The sequence below is a fragment of the Saccopteryx bilineata genome, chromosome 6 (assembly GCF_036850765.1).
Source record: "Saccopteryx bilineata isolate mSacBil1 chromosome 6, mSacBil1_pri_phased_curated, whole genome shotgun sequence".
NCBI classification, from domain to species: Eukaryota; Metazoa; Chordata; class Mammalia; order Chiroptera; family Emballonuridae; genus Saccopteryx; species Saccopteryx bilineata.
Genome location: NC_089495.1, coordinates 195,272,687 through 195,295,994, shown reverse-complemented (window position 1 = coordinate 195,295,994; position 23,308 = coordinate 195,272,687). Strand labels below are relative to the sequence as shown.

Sequence of the window (23,308 nt, the reverse complement as noted above, 5' to 3'; positions counted from 1 at the left end):
GAACCTCGCCCAGTCCTCCCTGTTCCCCTAGGTCCTAGTTCTTGACTCTGCCCCCCCCCCACAACCGCCCTCTCCCCTCCCACCTCCTCTTTCCGCTCCCCCGCCCCCATTTCCGCCTTCCTCCTCTTCGCCCCGCGCCCAGGCCCTCCGCCCTCCCGCGTCCGCTGCGTCCCGACCCTCCGCTCTGCTTCCTCCTCCCTCCGTCACGGCCCCTCTAGGGCGGCCGGGGCAACCCCGTGCCCCGCTCGCCCAATGAGGAGATGGCGCAGGGGTGGGGCGGGGCTCGGGCTGGAGCGGAAGTGGTGACCGGAGCGGAAGTGGAGCTGCCGCCACCGCCGCCGCCGATTCCGGAGCCGGGGTAGCTGCCGTGCCGCCACTGCAGCCGCCGCCGCCGGTGCTGCTGCCTGGGAAGTAGGCCAGAGAAGGAAGCGGTCACCGCGATCGGAGCTCCGCTCGCAAGCGTCTTTGCCTCCTGCAGACCTCCCACGGTGAGTGCGGGCGGGATCCGCCCGGGGCCCCCAGGGGCCCAAGCCCTAAGCTCCCCCTTCGGCGGCAGTGGCGTCCAGGGCGACCCCCGGGTAGACTCCGGGAATAGGGGCACGCGCCCTTCTCGGCCCCGCACGGCCGTCTGCAGCGCGAGCCCGGCCTCACCGCGGCCCCTCCCTGTTTCCGGGGCCGGGCCCTCGGCTAGAGAGGCCCGGGCCGCCCTCGCCGTTGGCGGCCCTGCCCGGCGAGCTGGGTGCGGCTCCATACCCAGTAGAGAGGGATATCGAGCCGTGCACCCCGGACCCTCTCTCGCTGCCCAGTTTTGATCCCCGCACGACCCCTCCCTGTGCTTTGAGCGTCGAGATCCGATCTTTTCAGCCCTGTCACCCCTGCTCCTTGCTTTCCGGTTTCCAAAAATTAAAATGGAACCAAATGCGAGCGAGTTGTCTATCCCCAGGGCCTCTGCTTGACTTCCCAGGATGGGTAAGGGGTTTAACCTTGGGAGAGAGCAGAGAGCAAACCCCCTCCCACTTTGCAGTAAAGCCGTTTCATCATCGTTCGCTGGTTTTGGAGCCTGGCAGGACCGAGATTCCCTGAGAAGCCCAGGGTTGAGGTTTGAATCAAGTAATTGCATTTGTTGAAACCGGTTTCCGAGTCAGGCCGGATCCCCAGGAAAAAAAAATGTCCGAGGCTGAGAATCAGATATTTTCCCACGGTATTTGTCATCATTAATCTTTTATGTTCTCGCCTAAAATTCCCCCATACTGTGTGTTAGCATGTTTTTAGGGCTGCATTTTGCCTAATGGCTCCCTGGTAGGAGGGGTGGGAGTGATTTGAGCCCATTTTTTTTTTCATAAGATGAGTAACATACATCTTTGTCTGTTGCATATGGAGAATTCGTATGTAATGGGATTTTCAAAGGTGACAATGTTGGTAAGACAATTTGCCACCTTTTCTGTAAAAATCCATTCCTCTTGTCCTTGCCTTCACCGCTTTTCTCTTTGGTAAGGCTAGATAGATAGCATCAGGCTCTGATTTTACTTGCCCCGGGTGGGAGATGGAATTTGACAAGATGGTGTTATGAACATACCAAATCAGGCAGTCACAGGAGCCCAGACAGAAAGATCAAGCTCTTGTAAGAACATAAAAATTGTGTTTCTCATGTGTTTCTCACTGTCTCAGTTGTTTGTGTGGAACCACACTCATAGGTAGTTTTATAGAATAGGACATGTGGTTATTCAGCTTTTTGCATTTTCCTATTAGAAATTTAAATGTATAAATAGACTGCTCACAAAAATTAGGGGGTATTTCAAATGAATATGAAGCGATAAAATATTCCCTATTTTTTGTGAGCAGTATATTACTTAGTTCTTAGTGAATTTCCTCTTAAACACTTCCAAGTGCATCCCCATTCCTTATGTAGGAGTCTGTATCACAGTTGCCTTCCCCATCATTTTTCTTGGATCTGTGTCCTTAGCAGCACGAAGAATGGTAAGGATAAAATCTATTAGTTTTTCTGCACCCAGGTTAAAATTTTACATGGGGTTTTCAAGTTAGAAGACTAATAATTCAGGAGCAACTGCTGAATTATTTTCCTAGGCCCTCATTTCAGTGAGATAAGAAACCATTCACCCATCTTACAGATGGAGTTTTTATTTGAAGCTAGGTGATTTTGCCTAGACCACACATCTGGTTTTCAGATTGAATATCTTCATTCATTAGTAGTAAATATTTATGGACTGTCAGCTTCTGGAGTATGGTTCCTACCCTATAATCTGCTGTACATTTCCCATCATGCAGTGCTTGTGTTATGTTGAAGCCATTTTAGAATTGAAGCTCTATAGATCAGGGAGGCAGCATCCATAAAACCAGGCTGAGCATACTCCCATGATCCCATTTCCCAAGGCAGAGTCTTCAGATTTGGGGGCCACTGTAAAAAGCACATTTTGCCCATTTGGCTGTGAATATAGAAGCAGAAAGCACTGGACCAGGAGTCATCAATTTGATTCAGGTCCTGCGTGCAGCATTTTCTAGCTGTGTGATCTTCAGCGTGCTGCTTAATATCTGGTTCTTGGCTTTATCTCCAGAGTTGTTGTGAGGCCTTTTACAAACTAGATTTTTAAATAAAAGATTTGGTTTTGTCCTCTAATCACGGAGTTCACTGTTAATGGCTTTCTTCTTTCCTCCAGTTACATTCTGATGAGATCCAACCTTTTTATACATGCTGCTTTCAAAATTAGACATAGAATTATATTATAGAACCTTGTTTTGTAACTAGCATCTTTAATTTTTCAAACACATTTTCTCATCTGTATAAATGCAAATATGTAGTAATAGTCTTGAATATGTTATTGTGACAAACTCAGTAGTAAGGGTCTAGAATATAATAGGTATTTAATAAATGTTATTTAACCATATGAATGAATATGCACATATATTGAATAGACATACATATATATGCTATATCACATAGACACACAGAGTTCAATTCAACCATTTGTGATGTATGCACAACTGATAAGATAGTGTAAACAATTAGTCTGTAATAATACCACTTATAGTGCTTGCTTACTATGTGCCCAGCTTTGTTCTAAGCACTGTACACATATTCACTAACCCTTCCTAACAGCCAATGGTATGTAAGTACTGTTAGCCCATTTTACAGATGAAGAAACTGAAGCATAGATAACTTAATTAATTTTCCTAGGGACATACACACACAGCACAAGGTAAGTAAGTGTTGGAGCAAAAATCAAACCCAGGCGGTCTGGCTCGAATGATGGATTTCTACTTGTAGTTGAACAACTTGTGTATATCTATTGTGTGAACCCCATTTCTCCTTAATTTTTCTTTACATGTGTCTTATTGAAGTAATTGTGTTCAAGCAGAAATTTCAGCTATGTTTAAAAACTGCAGTTTATCAGGGTGGGGAGTCTGTACATTCTAGCTTGAAGGGATGATACTGCTTGGGAAAATTTGTTTTTTCTAGTGTTTTCTTCAGAGAAAAGATCATCAGTTACTTTGTGGCATACTAATTTATCCAGTCCTGGATAAATTTGTCATCTAATTGAATTTATCAGGACCACCGTTACTCATTTTTTCTTTATTATACTACCTTTTCTTTTTTTTTTTTTTTTAAATTTTTTTTTTCTTCTTTTTTATTTATTTATTTATTTATTCATTATAGCTAGGGGAGAGTGAGAGAGAGAAGGGGGGAGGAGCAGGAAGCATCAACTCCCATATGTGCCTTGACCAGGCAAGCCCAGGGCCCTGAACCGGCAACCTCAGCGTTTCCAGGTTGACGCTTTATCCACTGCGCCACCACAGGTCAGGCATATACTACCTTTTCATAGAGTTAGATTTTTCAGATTTTGTTAGGGAGGAGGAGATGAGTATATCTACATGGTAGAGAGAAAATTCTAAGTTATAACATCCTCCTACACTGCCTCTTTCTTCCATGGCATCAAACTAAACAGTTTTCCTTTAAATGAGAATGAACTAAAATGTATTTGTAGAGGAACTTGAAGTTTCTGGGTTCCTACATTTTTCTAGGGAGAGATGACAGTTCACTAGCTAGTGGGCAAGAAATGAATTGTATAATAGCAACTTTTAAGTGGGCCCTGGCTGGTTGGCTCAGTGGTAGAGCGTCGGCCTGGCGTGCAGGAGTCCCAGGTTCGATTCCTGGCCAGGGCACCCAGGAGAGGCGCCCATCTGCTTCTCCACCCCTCCCCCTCTCCTTCCTCTCTGTCTCTCTTCCCCTCCTGCAGCCAAGGCTCCATTGGAGCAAAGATGGCCCAGGCGCTGAGAATGGCTCTGTGGCCTCTGCCTCAGGCTCTAGAATGGCTCTGGTGGGGACAGAGTGACGCCCCGGATGGGCAGAGCACCCCCCCTGGTGGGCGTGCCAGGTGGATCTCGTGGGGGAGTCTGTCTGACTACCTCCCCATTTCCAGCTTCAGAGAAATGCAAAAAAAAAAAAGACTTAGAAGTGGCTTGGTCTCAATATGAATATGATCCTATTAGTCATCTATATGTCATGATGGAGAAACTATTAGAGTTGGATTCTGAGGGAATTTTTCTAAGGGAAATACTTAGGAAGGAATTATAGACTCGTGTGCTTTCTATTTTGTGATGCGCATGCTAAAATCCAATCATCTTACTGCTTTCTCTGCTGTAAGTGATGCTGATATAAGCATCACTATGTATTTGTAATATTTAATAATGCCATGAAATTGATTGATGACCTTGATAACAAGTCATTCCCAGCACACTTTGAGTGAGATGACTTTAAAAATCTGTTCATTCCTCCATTATGTAAGTTTATTTCATTGTTTCTTCCCTAAGAGATCCAACAATAAAGTTATTTTTGAATGGCCTTGACCAGGACAGAGATGGGAGGCAACAACAGAGTAGATGTGAGCCTTGGCCGTTATTGTTTGTCTGCAAACCTTACCATAAAGCTTGTTTAACAGTCTGGTGAATTTCTGGCATATGCTGTTTATTAACTGCTTATTTTGATGTTGGCTTTTTAAAGCTAGATAAAATTAAGGTCAGTTCTCAAGCTTCACTGTTACAACTTTTAAGAATCTTTGAAAAACTGTCCATTCTGTATTTTTCGTAAGTAAGAACTGAGAATCATAATTGATCTTTGGGAATAGTGCTACAGAGAGAGAAGAGCAGGTTCCGGATTTACCTGTGTGACTCTGGGCCGGAAGCTCCTGGCATCTCTAAAAGGAGTGACACCTACCTCATAGGATTCTCAGGATTAAATGAGCGATTTTCAACTTTTTTCATTTCATGGCACATGTAAATTCTGCGACACACCAAAAAATGTATTTTTGCCTATCTGACCAAGAAAAATAAATACAATTTTGATTCATTCACACTGGATGGCTGTTGTGTTGACTATTGTCATTATTTTATTTGACAATCTAAGGAAAAAGAGATCAGTGATCCTGACTAGTCAGGTATTACGTGTTTTATTCTTGTGGCACACTGGTTGGAAACCACTGATATAAACCCTTAGTGCTTTACACATTTAGGTAGACCATAATTAACAGATTTTTGTTTTTGTTACTAAACCATGTAGCTGGTAGGGCTTTTTGTATAGCTGATTGGACTTTTGAATAGAGGAGATGGACAGAAAGCAAGGGCTTTCCAAGGGCTTGTTGAAGCTCACTTTTAGTCTGTAAATATGGTATAATAATTGGTAGCAAAAAAAAACAACCAAAAAGGTGTCTTCTGAATGGAGCTCTTTTTAAATATAAAATGCAACAAACGAACCAGACTCATAGACACAGAGCGTAGTGTGGTGGTTACCAGAGGGGACGGGGTGGGGGGATGCTAAAGAAGGTGAAGGGGTCTAAATATGTAGTGATGGAAAGAGATCAGATTTTGAGTGGTGCGTGCACAATGCAGTATACAGATGATGTATCATAAAATTGCATACCTCAAACTTACACGACATTAACTAAGGTTACCCAATAAGTTTCATGTAAAAAAATAATAAGAATCTAAGAGTATAGATATAGTCTGTATTTTATAGGTCAGATGTGATCTACCTGCCCCTGTCCACATAGGAAATAACAGCTTGTTCGCTTCCTTGAAAAAGCATCAGTTGGTCAAGAGGTCTCTCGTATTCAGCGTGACAGGCATTGTGTTGTGTGTTGGGCACCCACAGATAAAAAGTCTGGGTTCCTACCTGAAGCTCAACAATCCAGTGTGGGATCCAACAAAGACATTTACAGTAAACTGATAACCGCTATTTTAGAACTAGGCATGGGTAAGTTAAATGTATCTTTCTTTTAAAAGGCTTTAAACAAAGCCGTCTGATTCTGAAAGAAGTGAGGCATGTAGTAAGTGTCCCTTCACCGGCTGACCATTTGTTAGACTTTTGTGTGGAATATACTCTGGCTGACATTTGAGTGCTTACAGGGTATGGAGACTGCTAAATTAAATTTTTTTTTTTTTGTTTTTTTTTTCATTTTTTCATTTTTCTGAAGCTGGAAACGGGGAGAGACAGTCAGACAGACTCCCGCATGCGCCCGACTGGGATCCACCCGGCACGCCCACCAGGGGGCGATGCTCTGCCCATCCTGGGCGTCGCCATATTGCGACCAGAGCCACTCTAGCGCCTGAGGCAGAGGCCACAGAGCCATCCCCAGCGCCCGGGCCATCTCTGCTCCAATGGAGCCTTGGCTGCGGGAGGGGAAGAGAGAGACAGAGAGGAAAGCGCGGCGGAGGGGTGGAGAAGCAAATGGGCGCTTCTCCTGTGTGCCCTGGCCGGGAATCGAACCCGGGTCCTCCTCTCGCTAGGCCGACGCTCTACCGCTGAGCCAACCGGCCAGGGCTAAATTAAATGTTTTGCATCAGGAACAACTATGATCCTTACAAGAACCCTATTAAGTAGGTTTGCCTATTTAATGCATGAGAAAACAGATTTACAGAGGTCCAGTAACCTATGGAGTTGGTGTGTGTCTCTGGTCAGATGGACTGGGTCATTCCCATTTTGTTGGTGATCCAAAAGCTTTTGAACCCTATTCACAAGGTCAACCAATTGGGCCATCTTTGTGGATCAGAAATAGCAGATTGACTTTTTAGATTGATCACTTAAAGCCAGGAGATCATTTTATTGTCACATCTGCAATTGACTCACATTGTTTGACCTTGACATATCACCACCTCCATTGTTTTAGGTTTAATTTTGGCTAATTGGACATAATTAACAATAATATTCAACAACTGATGTGAGAGCAGTAAGGGATTTTCAAATGGAAGTGCAGTTGCCCTCCATAAGTCTGTTCTCTGGACGTTATGCCAATGACTTTGAATTTCAGATAATGCTAATGCCATGTTTCATTTTCTGACAAAGAGCCTGTAAATGTTTGAATGGAATTCAATGTATTACAGGACTTCATTTTGTGTGTAGAATGGCACACAGATATTTTTAGAGTGGGTGTCTTCAGTGAGTAGTTTCTTTAAAAGCCAGGGATACTTTTTCTGGGTAGCACCCACTAACCACCTGGCCCACTGACTTCCTCAGTCACTCCTGCAGTCGCTAGGCATCTGTTTTTCCTTCAGCAGAATGACTCCAGGGCTGTAACTTTCTTTATGGTGCATGGGTGGTCTATCTGGAATGGTACGTCTGTGAATGGTTTTCAGAATTTCCTGTCAATTCCTTATCCTATGGGAACTTTTCAGCCTAGATTTTTAAGATGTTGCTGGCAGTTTCCTCTCTCTAGATTGATAACTGTTTTCATTTCTATCTTGGCCTTTGATTTCTGTGTATTTCATCTAGAGAAACAGTGCACTTTATTCATACATCTGTGTTTCGGTCCTTGGGAGGAGTTCCCTTTTTCTCTCCTGTATAGAACTCCACCCCAACCTCAACCCATAAAGCCAGTCAGGACCCAGTCATATTTAAACTAAACCTGTTCCCCTCTCATTCTATATGGTTCCTTCTCCAAGAAGCAGCTTTATAACCCTTAAATATGTGCTGTTTTCTTTTCTTTAAAAAGTTTTTTTTATTGATTTTAGTGAGAGAGGAATGGAGAGAGACAGGGACATCAAGCTGTTTCTGTATGTGCCCAGACCAAGGATCAAACTGGCAACCTCTGCACTTCAGGATGGTGCTCCAACCAACAGAGCTATCCAGCCAGGACAAACACGTGCTGTTTTCTCCTGTTCCTCCATGGAACTCCTTTCAGCAATTAATCAAAAGACTTCTTGGAAATAATGGTAGATTTTCATTACCTACAGTCCTACATTACATTTTTGTGAAGTAGTTTACGAAGAATATTTGCCTATTGAGCCTTTATTCTGACCAGTATTGTTTGCATTTTATGTACGTCATCTTGTTTGTTAGCTATTAATGTCTCCTTTTAACACTTAAGGAAACTGAGATCGAGAAAAGTTATTTTTTTAAAAAATAAATGTACTTTGTTGTGTAAACGTACCACAGCTTTTTTTAAAAAGATTTTATTTATTTATTTATTTATTTAGAGACAGAAGGATAGATAGGGACAGACAGACAGGAACGCAGAGAGATGAGAAGCATCAATCATCAGTTTTTCATTGCGATACCTTAGTTGTTCATTGATTGCTTTCTCATATGTGCCTTGACCACGGGCCTTCAGCAGACTGAGTAACCCCTTGCTTGAGCCAGCGACCTTGGGTCCAAGCTGGTGAGCTTTTTGCTCAAGCTAGATGAGCATGTGCTCAAGTTGGCGACCTCAGGGTCTCGAACCTGGGTCCTCCACATCCCAGTCCAACACTCTATCCACTGCACCACCGCCTGGTCAGGCCAGAAAATTTATTTTTAAAATCGCCTAATTTTTTTCCAGAAGCTCATATTTGTTGTATATAGGGCTTTCTTAATAGACCCGACTCATATATGTTTTATATTAGAGTTTTGGTAATCCTGACACATAATGTAGAATCGATAAAGAATCCTCATTTTAAACTCCTAACACATTATTAAACTCAGCTAAATAGTGGCTGTTCCTTTCCTTGGAAACAAAACATAGGTGAAAGTTAATACCTTCCAAAGCCACCACTGTCATTTTTAACTGTTTTGCAACACCTTTTTTTTTTTTTTAAAGAAAAGATGGTTAACAATGCATAGATAGCCCCTCCCCCCCCCCCCACACCCTTTCTTTTTTCTTATCCTTGGATGTCTGCTTCTGGACACTGGGAAATGACCTCAATGTTCCAACTATGGCTAAAATAAAATATTCCTTGGGCAAAGAATGGAGATTGAGGGGCTACATTGGTTCATAGATGCACTCTTGTTTCAGCATTTACATCTGATTTTGGGACTCATTTATTTGAAGGAAATCCTATTATTTCATGGATACCTGTAGAATTATTCTTCCTAATGTCCTTTAGGGGATAATTTATAAAGGCATAATATTGTAGTGCAGTTCTACCCTCCTCTTCCTTTTATCTCTTTAACAAATATTTCTATGACATTAAATCCCTCCTTTTGATAGCATATAGTCTTGTAACATTTATTTCTCTTCTAACCACTCCGGATTGCACTGGGAAGTGTTTCAACTAGTGGCTTTGAACAAACAGCTCGACAGCTGTCATCATCATGTGGCTGTGTTGAGAATCCCTGTTCTGGAGCTTGTCGGTGTCTTCCTGACTATACCAGGCACAGGGAAGTTTCTTGGCCCACTGCAAGGTTAGACCTCTTTCAGCCTCTAATCATTTTTTTGCTCTGCTGTCCTGCCATGCCTGCTGACAGATTGCAGTCTTTTAAGGCTTTTTAAGAGGCTCTTCTGCCAATGTTTGTCTTGGTCTGGAATCTTCATTATAAACCATCATTACTTGATATCTAGAAAATTCAGTTAGAAACTTTGAATGAAACTATTGCAGGTAACATTTCTGTCCATTTTGAGGATATTGAGGGGTGGAGTTTTATCTAAGAATGTTAATATTATAACGTTCACTTCCTGTACAGGATTCATATAGACTTGCTTTTCCTTCTCATGGGCTGTACATTTAAAAAATTAAAAATGCAAGCTTACATTTAGTGGGTTAAAACAGTAATAATGGAGGCCCTGGCTGGTTGGCTCAGTGGTACAGCGTCAGCCTGGCGTGCAGGAGTCCCGGGTTTGATTCCCAGCCAGGGCACACAGGAGAAGTGCCCATCTGCTTCTCCACCCCTCCCCCTCTCCTTCCTCTCTCTCTCTCTTCCCCTCCCTTATCTGAGGCTCCATTGGAGCAAAGATGGCCCGGGGGCTGAGGATGGCTCTGTGGCCTCTGCCTCAGGCGCTAGAATGGCTCTGGTTGCAACAGAGCAACGCCCCCTGGTCGGGCGCATGTGGGAGTCTGTCTCTACTGCCTCCCTGTTTCCAACTTCAGAAAAAAAAAACAGTAATAATGTATTGGTACTCTGAGAGGAGCAATATGCACTATGCATTTAAAAAATTTCTTTTTGTATTTACTATTGTTTAATTCTCTGCCCCTCGTCCTCCAGCACCACCTCTTCTGAGGTAGAAGCTGTTGTCTCCAGTTTATAAATTGGGAGACTGAGATTGAACAAGCTCATGTGGCTGCGAGGTGGCAGATTCTGCTCTCACATGTTATCCTGTTGTCTTTCCACCATACTACATTTAGGTAGCCTGTCTTCTCTCTGCTCTTCAGAAATGATTTGTTTTAAAAAATTGACTCATTTGAGCATCAGTTTTGTTACTGGCCTGTTTTCAGGCATTAAATGAGAAACAATGTGAAGGTTTTCTTTGAGGACATGCACATGTTAAACGGTTTGTAAATGGTACACTGTTCATCATCCAACCATAGAATTAGAGGGCAGGTAGAGAGAAGCCCTAGACAGTGCAATAGGCTGCAAGTGTATTTGGATTTATAGGCAGAGTAGATCAGTTGGAGATGGGGGGTGGTCACGGAAGGCCTCTGGCTGTGGATGAGTGGGTAGAGTTTGCATGGGGATAACGTAAATAGAGCATTCTAGATGAAAGGAACTAGAGTAGTGCCCTCTTATCCTTGGGGGGGTACATTCCAAGACCCCTGTAGATGTGTGAAACCGCAGGTAGTACTGAACCCTATGTATACTGTGTTTTTTCCTTTATGTACATAGCTGTGATAAATTTTCATCTGTAGGTTAGACACAATAAGAAGTTAACAGCAGTAGCTAATAAGGTAGAATGATTATAACAAACTGTAATAAAAATTATGTGAATGTAGTCTTCCCCTCTCTCTCTGATAACCAAGATGGCAACTAAGTGACCAACAGGCAGGGAGTGTCTACAGCATAGATACGCTGGAGAAAGGAGTGATTCACATCCTGGGTGGGACAGAGCAGGGCGTCACGAGATTTCATCATGCTACTCAGAATGGCTCACCATTTAAACCTTACAAATTGTTTAGTTCTGGAATTTACTTTCTAATATTTCCAGACTGCGGTTGACCGTGGGTAACTGAAACCATGGAAGGTGAAACTACAGATAAAGGAAGGCTACTACTGTCCAGCAGCAATTTTAGGCATGTGTGAGCATGGCATTGGTGGGGTATTATTCAGTGATGTCCAGCCTGGGAGAAAGGTACACGTTGGAGACTAGTGGATGAGAAAGTCTAACAGGTCTGGAGGGACAATTTAATTTCTCTGATGTCTGCTGCCTTCCTCCAAACTGCTGGGTGTTGTGTAACCCATTTCCTGTTGAAATTGGTCTAGCTGCTTCATAATCCATGTTATATAAGTCAAAAGTTACATAAGCTGCAGACATCAGGACACTTAGCTATTCTATGGCTTTTGATTATTGTAAGTTGTTTTTGTGTGTGTGGTTTGAATTTTTTAAACAGCTGCATAAGGCATATATGTATTCAGTCTTACCATATCATGCTGGGTTCTCAGTCCCCAAGAGCTCTTGCAGTGATCCCAAAGAAGCTTGGAATAGTTGGCCCCAAACCAGAAAGATCACATTTTATTTTGAAAAATAGGGCGTGTACATTTGGGAGGTTTTAGGGAGTAGTCAGGATTCTTCAGAAAGGTATGCTTTAACTTTTAATGTTTGGGAATGGGATAAGGAGGTGTGCATCTTTTTTATTATTATTATTATTTATTCATTTTAGAGAGGAGAGGGAGAGACAGAGAGAGAGAAGGGGGGGAGGAGCTGGAAGCATCAACTCCCATATGTGCCTTCACCAGGCAAGCCCAGGGTTTCGAACCGGCGACCTCAGCATTTCCAGGTCGACGCTTTATCCACTGCGCCACCACAGGTCAGGTCAGGAGGTGTGCATCTTAACTGGGGGGCCTAGTAGGGACAGAGACTTTCCAGGCATCCTTTACCAGTGTGAGTGGGCTACAAAGTGACTGCTGACTTTGAATTAACCTACAGACTGGAAAATTTTTTGAAGTCCATTGAAAATTGGCTTCTTTCTGCTCCTCTCTTTTAGAAACAATGAAGTGGAATTATTTAATGATGGAGATAATGTCCTGATCTCAAAGACTTTATGGTCAAGAAAGTTAGACATACTGATAGAGTATAAGTTTTAAGATGATGAATAGTATATCTTTGATGTACTTATATTAGAATAGGCTAGGTTGTATTGTAACAAACAGCCCCATCATCATCTCAGTGGCTTAACCTAACAAAGATTTCTCTTTCACATTGCTTGTCTAGTGCAGGACTGCAGAAGTCCCTTCCGTCACAGACACTTCACTGTTCTGTGATTTGCACCATCTAGAACACATTGCCTTCTAAGTAGCTGCTATAAGAAGAGAGCCTGGTGAACCATGCATAGGCCTTTAGCAGTTTCAACGTGGAAGTAGCATCATTTCTGGTTATGTTTCATTGGACAGAACTAATCATGGGACCCCTCCTGAGTACACAGGTTTGCCAGGAAATGTAGGAAAGCAAATGGAACATTTTATGAGGATTATTAGCCCTCTAACAGTATCACTCTAGTGAAGTGGGTGAAGATGTTAAACAGATACAAGGTGAGACTTTTTCACTAAGTGTAAGCTTCGAGTTAGGAAGCCTCATTTAGAACACAGCTCTGAATACGATTTAGATAATAAGCAAGGGATAAAATACCATAGTTCTGAACTAGAGATTCAACTCTTTCAGAATTGTCTAAGTTTGGGGTGTATCTTACCAGGATAGTATACCATGGTTCTGAACTAGAGATTCACCTCTTTCAGAATTGTCTAAGTTTGGGGTGTATCTTACCATTGTGCTTCACCTCAAAATATTTTTGTGTGGTGGGGCCTGTCTGTAGAATTCCTCTCTTGAAAATACAGAAATGACTTTTGAAGCACAACCATTTTGTTAGGTGTTATACATCCTCTATTTTAAAATTATTAACCATTTTCAGAATCTTAAATTGTGATACCATGTATATAATAATGAAAGAAGGTTTTTAAATTTTTTTTAATTCATTTTAGAGGGGAGAGGGAGAGACAGAGAGAGAGAGAGAGAGAGAGGAGAGACAGAGAGAGAGAAGGGGGGAGGAGCTGGAAGCATCAACTCCCATATGTACCTTGACCAGGCAAGCCCAGGGTTTCGAACCGGTGACCTCAGCATTTCCAGGTTGACGCTTTGTCCACTGCGCCACCACAGGTCAGGCCAAAAAGAGGGTTTAAAAAAAAAAATACTGCTACTCCTACAACTATTTAAAATAGCATTTTATGTTTTTGTACTTTAGTATATTAGTGTATTTTTACATTGGCACACATGGATATATTGAAATTTAAACCAATAATAGTACATAAAACCAGTTTGTATTGGTTAATAATTTTTTAGCTACATGTTATTCAAAACTTACTGTATTCTCTATAAATGGTGATTATTATGGTGGGGAGTTGACTAAAGTGAGGTGAGTAATTTAAGAGGTATTCACTGGTTGGTGTGTAAAAGGCCAGTAAGATTTTTATCTATTTCAAAAAAATTTAAATGAACTCAGTTATAGTTTGAAGTTCTGTTGCTGTGCATATTGTTAAATACACTCACTCATATCTGTTGCAACCTATACCATGTACAGAATTCACACCTGAAGTTAGTATATAATACTGTGAGCTTTTCAGAGTGGCTGCACGTGGATGAGGTCGTTTATTCCCGCACAGCATCCCATGGGGAGTAAATTGGTAGTTTTCTTATTCTCCTCTGAGGAAACTGAAGCTCAGAGGTTAAGTGATTAGACCAAGGTCAGACCACTTGTAAGTAGCAGGGCTGGTGCTAGATAGAGCCAAATCTGTCTGCCCTTAATTTATGCACTAGTGTGTTCTTGTAACAAATCTAGCAAATTGCAGAAGATATAAAAATGGCATATATTCTTTTATGTACCTACTACTTGATGGGCAAGTAATATCTTCTGCTTTAAGATTGAAGATTGAAGCAGTTATCATTCTGAAGATGTTTTTCCTTATACTGTGGGGGTGACCATACTTGTTCATAACAAGCCCAGTCTTGAGAAAAGTAAGGAACATATACATATTTAGCATAAAGAAATAGTTATTAAGCAGTCTCTTTGTATTGAGGAGACAGAGTAGGAAAGTGGAAGAGAATAAGAACTAGAGACAGAGAGACCTGAATTTGAGTTCTGGCTCTGTCTTCCCCAAGCAGTGCTGCCTTCTTGCAACCTCCATTTCTTCGCCTCAAAGAAGGTGGAAGAGATTGCTGTGAACATAGACACCTTGTAGGACTGTTGGGAAAATGAACTGACCAAAGTAATAAAAAGGTCCGATAGATGCTTCTGGTCCGTGTTGAGGGCATCTGGAAGTAGATGTTTCACCTGTAGGCGTGCTTCTTTCAGGTGGGTTGGAAGAAGATTCACATGCATTGCCTGAAGCCTGATGTTTGCTTTCCTTTGCTCTTGTTCTAGGGAATGACCATGGATAAAAGTGAGCTCGTACAGAAAGCCAAACTCGCTGAGCAGGCGGAGCGCTATGATGATATGGCTGCAGCCATGAAGGCAGTCACGGAACAGGGGCATGAACTCTCCAACGAAGAGAGAAACCTGCTCTCCGTCGCCTACAAGAACGTGGTAGGCGCCCGCCGTTCTTCCTGGCGTGTCATCTCCAGCATTGAACAGAAAACGGAGAGGAACGAGAAGAAGCAGCAGATGGGCAAAGAGTACCGGGAGAAGATAGAGGCTGAACTGCAGGACATCTGCAACGATGTTCTGGTAAGGCCCTGTTTCTTTTAAACTGTGATTTCTGAATTGTATCAATTTAATGGACAAATGCAAACTCTCAAACAGCTTATGAGGCAAAGGTGTCTGAATATACTGGAAATCTGCAAACCATTTGCAACTAATTTTTAAGCAAATGATGTGATTTTTCTCACCTCTTACTTGAGCAGAGGTTGCTTATCACTTATAGGGAATTTTCCTCTCCCTTCAAAAAGACCCACGAAAACCAGGAGCATTTAGTCAGCATCCCCCCTCTAGCTTGTCTTTAGGAGTTGGGTCCAGATAGACAGGATTAGAGATGGATGCAGCTACAGATAGGCTCTTCTGTATCTGTGGAGCAGAAAGCCAAGCTGCCTTTCAGACTCCCCGTCATGCCTGCCCAGTCCTTGTCCAAAAGTTAGCCGCACTCGTCAGTGTGGGCTGCGTTCCAAAGCCAAATCAACAGTGGTCGGGGTTCTCCTCTCCTGTGTGTTACAGAGCCTTAGATGATCGGGTCCTAACTGCCTTCACTCTGACCACCATTTGGGGTTGGGTGGGAGGGGGGCGCTATCCTAGAGCAGATCATGGTCATATTGTCTTTCCCTCACATCCTGAGCCCACTGGGAACTTTCTTTTTCTTCCAGGTGAAATCAGGTAAAAATGAACGGTGAGGGCTGCTTTTGAAGGGAAAAGGAATTCACACTTGTGGATCTACCTCCTCCCCTGCTGGCTGCCTTTCCGAATTACTACCCATGACACCTTTCTTTTGAAAACCTGTACAGAGCTTGTCAGCCATCAGGCAGTTCTCATTCCTAACCCATAATGAGTTACGCCCTGTCTGTCTGCAGAGAATATTAAAATGACTACTGCTCTTGCATCTTCACACTTTGATTAAATCCCCTTGTAACTAAGCTTTCGCATTGAGCTTTTTGTTAGACTTATAGTGTAAGAATGTCATGACTAAATTTGTTGCCTGTTGGTAATTTGGGGGTTTGTTAATGGTGCACTAATTCCTGAATGTTAGGTACATCTGATATTCAGATGAAGTATGGCATGTATTCCAAGGGCAAGACATTCCATAATTCCTGAAAACGTAGACCAGCTTTTAAGAGCATCTGAGAGAATGTGAAGAAAGCATGGTACTTACTGCCTCTTAACCAGTTTTTCAGGATGCCACATTCTAAAACAACTCTTCGAAAATATTGCTCTGTTTACGAAGCTTGGACTCCTTCAGAACTGCTTTTGTTGTAAGCATAAATGTTTAAAGGAATTTATTATTAATAATAATAGTAGCTACTTTTGGAGTGCTTACTGTGTGCCAGGCAACATGTTAAGCACTTTATGTACGTGAGCCCTTTCTCATAACTACCCTAGGAGATGGCTGTTGTGCATCCCATTGGAGAGCTGAGGAAACGGAGGCTCAGGGTGTAGTAGGTCCTTTGTCCAGGGTCATACAGGTAGTTCCTTCACCTAGAGAACCATTATTAACATTGAAAAATAGCCTTCCAGACTTTTTCTGTACGTATTTTTGTGCGTGTACACGTGTATTTTAATATAAAATAGGACTCGTATTTATAAGCTTTTTTTTTTCACTCAGACTTATTTTGAGAACCTTTTCACATTATCAGTATAGTTCCACATCGTCATTTCTAAAGCCTGCCTAGCATTCATTGTATGGCTGTACTTTAATCAACCCCTTATGGATGGTCGAAGTGATTTTTAACAGAAGAAAACAGACATCTGCTGTTATGACCTGGGCTAAAAACCATGTAAAAGCTTTGGATGAAAGTGGGGTTTTTTTAAGTCTTCAGGAAAAAATTATTTAGAAGTAGTAGTGTGTATTTTGAATCTCAGATATAGGTTTTAACAGCTTTTAAGTAATAGTTCCAAATTCTTAACAAAATGTGAATCATTTTTTAGGAGCTGTTGGACAAATACCTTATTCCCAATGCTACACAACCAGAAAGTAAGGTGTTCTACTTGAAAATGAAAGGGGATTATTTTAGATATCTTTCTGAGGTGGCATCTGGAGACAATAAGCAAAGTAAGTAACATTTTTTAAAAAAAACAAATTTGACCAGTAGAGGAGCCTGTCTTCCTTCATCATAATTTTAACAGTTTTGCTTTGTCTAGTCACCACAGTACTCAATTCGGAAGACCACAGCCTTGTGCTGACCTGTGATAAATGGGGTCATTGGGGATGACGGATCAAATCTAAGGGGAAGATGTGGAGGGCATTAAAAGTCTGGTACAGAGTGCTTTTAACATCTTTTTTTTTTACAGAGACAGAGTCAGAGAGAAGGATAGACAGGGACAGACAGACAGGAACAGAGAGATGAGAAGCATTAATCATTAGTTTTTCGTTGCGCATTGCGACACTTTAGTTGTTCATTGATTGCTTTCTCATGTGTGCCTTGACCACGGGCCTTCAACAGACCGAGTGACCCCTTGCTCGAGCTAGTGACCGTGGGTCCAAGCTGGTGAGCTTTTGCTCAAACCAGATGAGCCCGTGCTCAAGGTGGCAACCTTGGGGTCTCGAACCTGGGTCCTCGGCATCCCAGTCCGACGCTCTATCCACTGCGTCACCGCCTGGTCAGGCCATAGTGCTTTTATTTTATTTAAAAAATTTTTTTTTAATTTATTTATTCATTTTAGAGAGGAGAGGGAGAGACAGAGAAAGAGAGAGAGAGAGAGAAGGGGGGGAGGAGCTAGAAGCATCAACTCCTTTATGTGCCTTGACCAGGCAAGCCCAGGGTTTCGAACTGGTAACCTCAGCATTTCCAGGTTGACTCTATCCACTGCACCACCACAGGTCAGGCCAGGCCACAGTGCTTTTAGAAAAAATTGTATCTTGAGGATCATTTGGTAGCTCTCTCTTAAGAGGTGAAACTTGAAAGAGTTTGATAGCATAAAACCACCATATAAGTAGTAATGCATTTCTTTTACCCCATATGTGTATTGCTGCGATGGTGGTAACCACAGCTGTTGTATTGAGTCCTACTATATGCCGAGCATTGTATGGTCTCATTTATTCCTTACACACCCTGGGAGTTTAGGTGGGAGTTTGTTATATTTCTGATAGGGAAACTAAAGCTACAGGGGTTTTTACTTCAAGCCAAACACCTAGTGAATAAAAGTTGGTAATTTAAGCTTGGGTCTAAAGTCCGTGACCTTTCCACTAAAACATGCTGTTTTTTATGTTCTGTCTCATTAAAATTTCTCTATTTCTTTAAACAGTTTTTATTTTATTTATTTATTTATTTATTTTTTTACAGAGACAGAGAGAGAGTCAGAGGGATAGACAGGGACAGACAGACAGGAATGGAGACAGATGAGAAGCATCAATCATTAGTTTTTCATTGCGCGTTCCCACTTCTTAGTTGTTCATTGATTGCTTTCTCATATGTGCCTTGACTGCGGGCCTTCAGCAGACTGAGTAACCCCTTGCTGGGGCCAGGGGCCCTGGGTCCAAGCTGGTGAGCTTTTGCTCAAGCCAAATGAGCCCGCGCTCAAGCTGGTAACCTCGGGGTCTCGAACCTGGGTCCTTCCACATCTCAGTCCAACACTCTATCCACTGCGCCACCGCCTGGTCAGACTATTTCTCTATTTCTTAACTGCTTTAGTGGGCTTTGTCATTATTGTCTTTGTTTTTCCCCAAAGCATTAAATACAGTACTTGGCTTAGAACAAACATTTAGCAAATGATTGTTAATCAGAATGGTGGAGACACTGACCCCTCGTTTGATCAGCCATTTAATCCAGCCTAGTTTGGTGAAATAATTTGACAGTGGTCCAGTATGTGATGCAGCCTATGAACGAACCCAGCTCTTAATATGTCATCTTTCTTTTAGCCACTGTGTCGAACTCTCAGCAGGCTTACCAGGAAGCTTTTGAAATTAGTAAGAAGGAAATGCAGCCTACGCACCCAATTCGACTTGGCCTGGCGCTGAATTTCTCCGTCTTCTACTATGAGATCCTGAACTCCCCTGAGAAGGCCTGCAGCCTGGCAAAAACGGTGAGAAGGCGCTGGGGCTGCTGCCTGTGGTACACAGCGCTGTGCTTATTGGAAGATTTCTTGGGGTTGGGGTAGGAGTATATCTTTTAGGAAATAAATTCAGACATACTTGTTGAATTCTCAACATCTGCTTTTTTTTTGTTTAATTTTTGTTGTTTGATGACTATTCTTCAGGGGTGGTTGTGGGAAATTCAGGGTGAGGCTAGTTGTGCCTTCTCAAGCTTTGGGCTGTAGGCCTCCATTGTGTGTTAATATTCCTCGTACCAAGATTCAAAGTTATAGCTGTAGAAATGAAAGAAATGAGATTGTGGTGGGGGTTTTTTTGTTTGTTTGTTTTTTTGTATTTTTCTGAAGCTGGAAACGGGGAGGTAGTCAGGCAGACTCCCGCATGCGCCCGACCGGGATCCACCCGGCACGCCCACCAGGGGGCAATGCTCTGCCCATCCGGGCGTTGCTCTGTTGCCACCAGAGCCACTCTAGCGCCTGAGGCAGAGGCCATGGAGCCATCCCCAGCGCCCGGGCCAACTTTGCTCCAGTGGAGCCTCTGCTGCGGGAGGGGAAGAGAGAGACAGAGAGGAAGGAGAGGGGGAGGGGTGGAGAAGCAGATGGGTGCTTCTCCTGTGTATCCTGGCTGGGAATCGAACCCGGGACTTTGGCACGCCAGGCTGACGCTCTACCACTGAGCCAACTGGCCAGGACCTGTTTTTGTTTTTTTTTTGTTTTTTTTTTTTTGTTTGTTTGTTTTTTTCTTTTCATTTTTCTGAAGCTGGAAACAGGGAGAGACAGTCAGACAGACTCCCACATGCGCCCGACCGGGATCCACCCGGCACGCCCACCAGGGGCGAAGCTCTGCCCACCAGGGGGCGATGCTCTGCCCATCCTGGGCGTCGCCATGTTGCGACCAGAGCCACTCTAGCGCCTGGGGCAGAGGCCACAGAGCCATCCCCAGCGCCCGGGCCATCTTTGCTCCAATGGAGCCTTGGCTGCGGGAAGGGACGAGAGAGACAGAGAGGAAAGCGCAGCGGAGGGGTGGAGAAGCAAATGGGCGCTTCTCCTGTGTGCCCTGGCCGGGAATCGAACCCGGGTCCTCCGCACGCTAGGCCGACGCTCTACCGCTGAGCCAACCGGCCAGGGCCCTGTTTTTGTTTTTTAATGTGTGCTGAGTTACCTCCTAATCTTTTGGTAACCCAGTTGCCTTTTCTACATATTTTTATAGTCATTCACCCTGCATACTGTTATTTTAAATTTTTTTAATTTGGAAAAAGTGTGTGAAATGAATTCTCAGTGTTCCATTACTTGATTGAATCAGATTCAGTGGTATGAATTTCTGTTCTCTCTTTATCTCCTGTATCTAGACCTTTTAAGTTTTAGGGGTTCTTTCTTTTTTTTCTTTCTTTAATCTTCCTTTCCCCCTTCCCCCTTCCCCCTTCCTCCTTTCCCCTCCCCTCCCCTCCCCTTCCCTTCTAGAAATGTCTTCAGTAATTTAAAAATTACATGATTTTGCCTAGAATGAATGCTACATTTATGGTAATACCTGCTGACTTATTAGGTAAAGTTCTTATCTAGGACTTTTTGTCATTGTTGGTTGGTGCTTTATAAACATATATTATTTCTTTGCTGAAACAGCTGGCAAACAAGGTAATAATGGCCTAGGTTCCCCAGACTACTGGACAGGAGGAGAAATCATATTCACTGGTTAAGTGGGAAAAAATTAGGCTAAACTTGCTTCAGAGAATCTGTGACCTTTGCTAACTGCTCTTTGCTGTAGGCGTTTGATGAAGCAATTGCTGAATTGGATACACTGAACGAAGAGTCGTACAAAGACAGCACGCTAATCATGCAGTTGCTTCGGGACAATCTCACTGTGAGTACTGCTGATTTCAGGGGCCGCTTTGGGAGGGTTTACAGTCTCGATTCACTCACTATAGCCCGAGACTCAAGGGATTTGGTACCTTGTAAGTATAGTTAACATTATACAGTGTTTAATTTAAGAGTTAAGTAAGCGCTGAAGTTTTGACCTTTGCCGTCATCATTGTCGGCAGTTACACAGCAAGAATTTTAAACAGTCCAGGGAGATAAGATAGATGCTCAGAGTGGGGACCTCCCGGAGTAGATTTGAGGAGCCCAGCTTTGATTATGGCTCTGTTTTTCTCTTGCAGCTGTGGACGTCAGAAAACCAGGGAGATGAAGGAGATGCTGGGGAGGGAGAGAACTAAAGTCTGTCGTGCTTCGTGATCTGTTCAGTGTCACTCTGTACCCTCCACATATATCCCTTTGTGCGATAAAAAAAAAAAAAAAAAAAAGTACGTCGACTTTTCAATTTTTCACAGCCTCAGCCTAGCAAAAATGGTCCATGGGATAAAAAGCTGGTATTTGTATCTCAAACTCAGTTCGGTCACATAAATGCCACGGCATTCTGAAGTTTTGATATTTAACATTGACAGGATTACTGTGTGTTTAATTTTTTAAAAAAACAACACTGTGATTATGGGGTTTTGTAACTTAAGCAGAACTCTTACTGGTAGAAAAAAAAATAGACCTAAATTATCTGTAACTTTTGGGAAAGTTTAATATCAAAACAGTCACTGAAATGCAGCTCCATTGTAAAGTTGTACAGAAAGTTGTAGAGATTATATGGCGATACTGGGACATGGAGTGAGACACCTATCATTTCGCATTCGAGTTTGACAGCATTTCACAGTGATTCTGCCCGTTGTTCAGGGCTGTAGACACTTGACTGGTTTGGGCTAGTGCCACTCAAAAGTTTGTGAACGCAGTTGTCCGTTGTCTTCCTCTGAGAAAACTTAAAAGCCTAAAATGGAAATTCTTTGTGGCAGATAACTGGGTTATGACACCATGAGAAGGTCCAGTGCTCATATAACACACGTGACTAAAACCCCTGTCCTATAACAATGTCACTGATTTGCGACTTGTGCTTCGGTCATGGGTATGTTTTTCTTGTAACCACGAGCTAAAGGAGAAAGCTTTGTATCTTATGAATGGCCTTACCTGTCTCCTGGGTAATACCTTTAAGAATAATGTTCTGCAGAGATTGCCTTTTACATGAGGAGTACCAAGTCTTTGGGCTCTACCTAGCTTGGGGCTTTTAAATTTTGAAATCTAAACATTCTTTTCCACTGTCCTTTTGACTTGACTTTCTTTTCTCTTCCCTCTTTAAATTTCTGTCCTGCTTGTTTACACTTTTTTTCTTTCTGAAGTCGGTTTCTCTCTTGTTCACAGTTTAATACTATTGTATATGGACAGGGATAGTGGGTCTGGAGGGGGTGAGGAGTGAAATTGATGAGCACTTGGTGAGCAGGCCTTGTTTCAAAGAGACAAGAAGAGCTTCCAGCACCATAGCTCTGTCTTCCTCCAGTTCGCAGCACAGTTGCTGTTCAGGCACACCAAGATCTGAATCAAAAAAGTGTTTTTTAAATATTCATGACTTCTCCCTGTATTACAGCCAGCCCTGATAATGCTTGTTAGTACCTGTCACCAGATCTCCTAACTGTACTCATCCAGCCAAGTTCACAGACGTGTTTAAACAAGACCCTATAATGCAGGGAAGTTGCATGAACACTGCCATGTGGAGAATCCAGAATACCCGGGCCTACCAGTCTCACAGTATCTCCCCCCTCCCCCAACATTCCACATAGCTTTAGTATCCATCTGTTTGTCCATCTGCTGAAATGAGAAAAAAAAAACATTCATGCACTGATGAAAACAAACCAAAAAAAGAAAAAAAAATCCCTCCTTTCTAGCTGAACAAAAATGTGCAGTTAAATACTTGGCGCTTGAAAACACAGTAGTGAATGTGGAACGAGCCTGTCTGTATATCTGGTAGCTCTTTCTTGCTTTGTTTTCCTTACCAGTATTCTGCCTCACGTTTGCTTCTGTGATGGTTATATTGCCTAGCAAGCACACCCGTGGTTGTGAAAATAGTATAGCAAAAAAAAAAAAAAAAGAAGAAAAAGAAAATTCCCTGGTTATTGATGTACTAGATTTGTGTATGTCTTTTAAACAGTTCTAGTTTCCACCTTACACGGAGTAATCAGGAAACATGTAAAATTCAAAAGTGAAATAAAAAATTTTATCAGTTAGTTGCCTGTGAATTGATGTGTGGCACCATCTCGATCACTGCCAGAGTTCGCTTTTTTGATCATGTTTATTTTGAGCTCTA

The 23,308-nt window shown here is 42.7% G+C and overlaps 2 protein-coding genes across 2 annotated transcripts in view; both read left to right on the top strand.

Moving 5' to 3' along the window:
• Nucleotides 1–23,308, top strand: part of KCNK15 (potassium two pore domain channel subfamily K member 15) — a 284,394-nt gene that overhangs the window by 94,980 nt on the left and 166,106 nt on the right. The window lies entirely within an intron of this gene.
• On the top strand, nt 292–23,228 carry YWHAB (tyrosine 3-monooxygenase/tryptophan 5-monooxygenase activation protein beta). The gene is made up of 6 exons (XM_066234967.1): nt 292–488; nt 14,827–15,129; nt 17,035–17,158; nt 18,965–19,128; nt 20,897–20,992; nt 21,288–23,228. Exons 2-6 carry the CDS (start codon nt 14,830–14,832, stop codon nt 21,342–21,344), a joined length of 741 nt encoding a protein of 246 aa, XP_066091064.1. The 5' UTR covers nt 292–488; nt 14,827–14,829; the 3' UTR covers nt 21,345–23,228.

Coding starts and splice junctions, on each gene's coding strand:
- YWHAB (XM_066234967.1), top strand. CDS start 14,830: ATGACCATGGATAAAAGTGAGCTCGTACAGAAAGCCAAACTCGCTGAG. Junction 19,129..20,896: donor CCTGCAGCCTGGCAAAAACG/GTGAGAAGGCGC, acceptor TCTTTGCTGTAG/GCGTTTGATGAAGCAATTGC. Junction 20,993..21,287: donor TGCTTCGGGACAATCTCACT/GTGAGTACTGCT, acceptor TTTCTCTTGCAG/CTGTGGACGTCAGAAAACCA.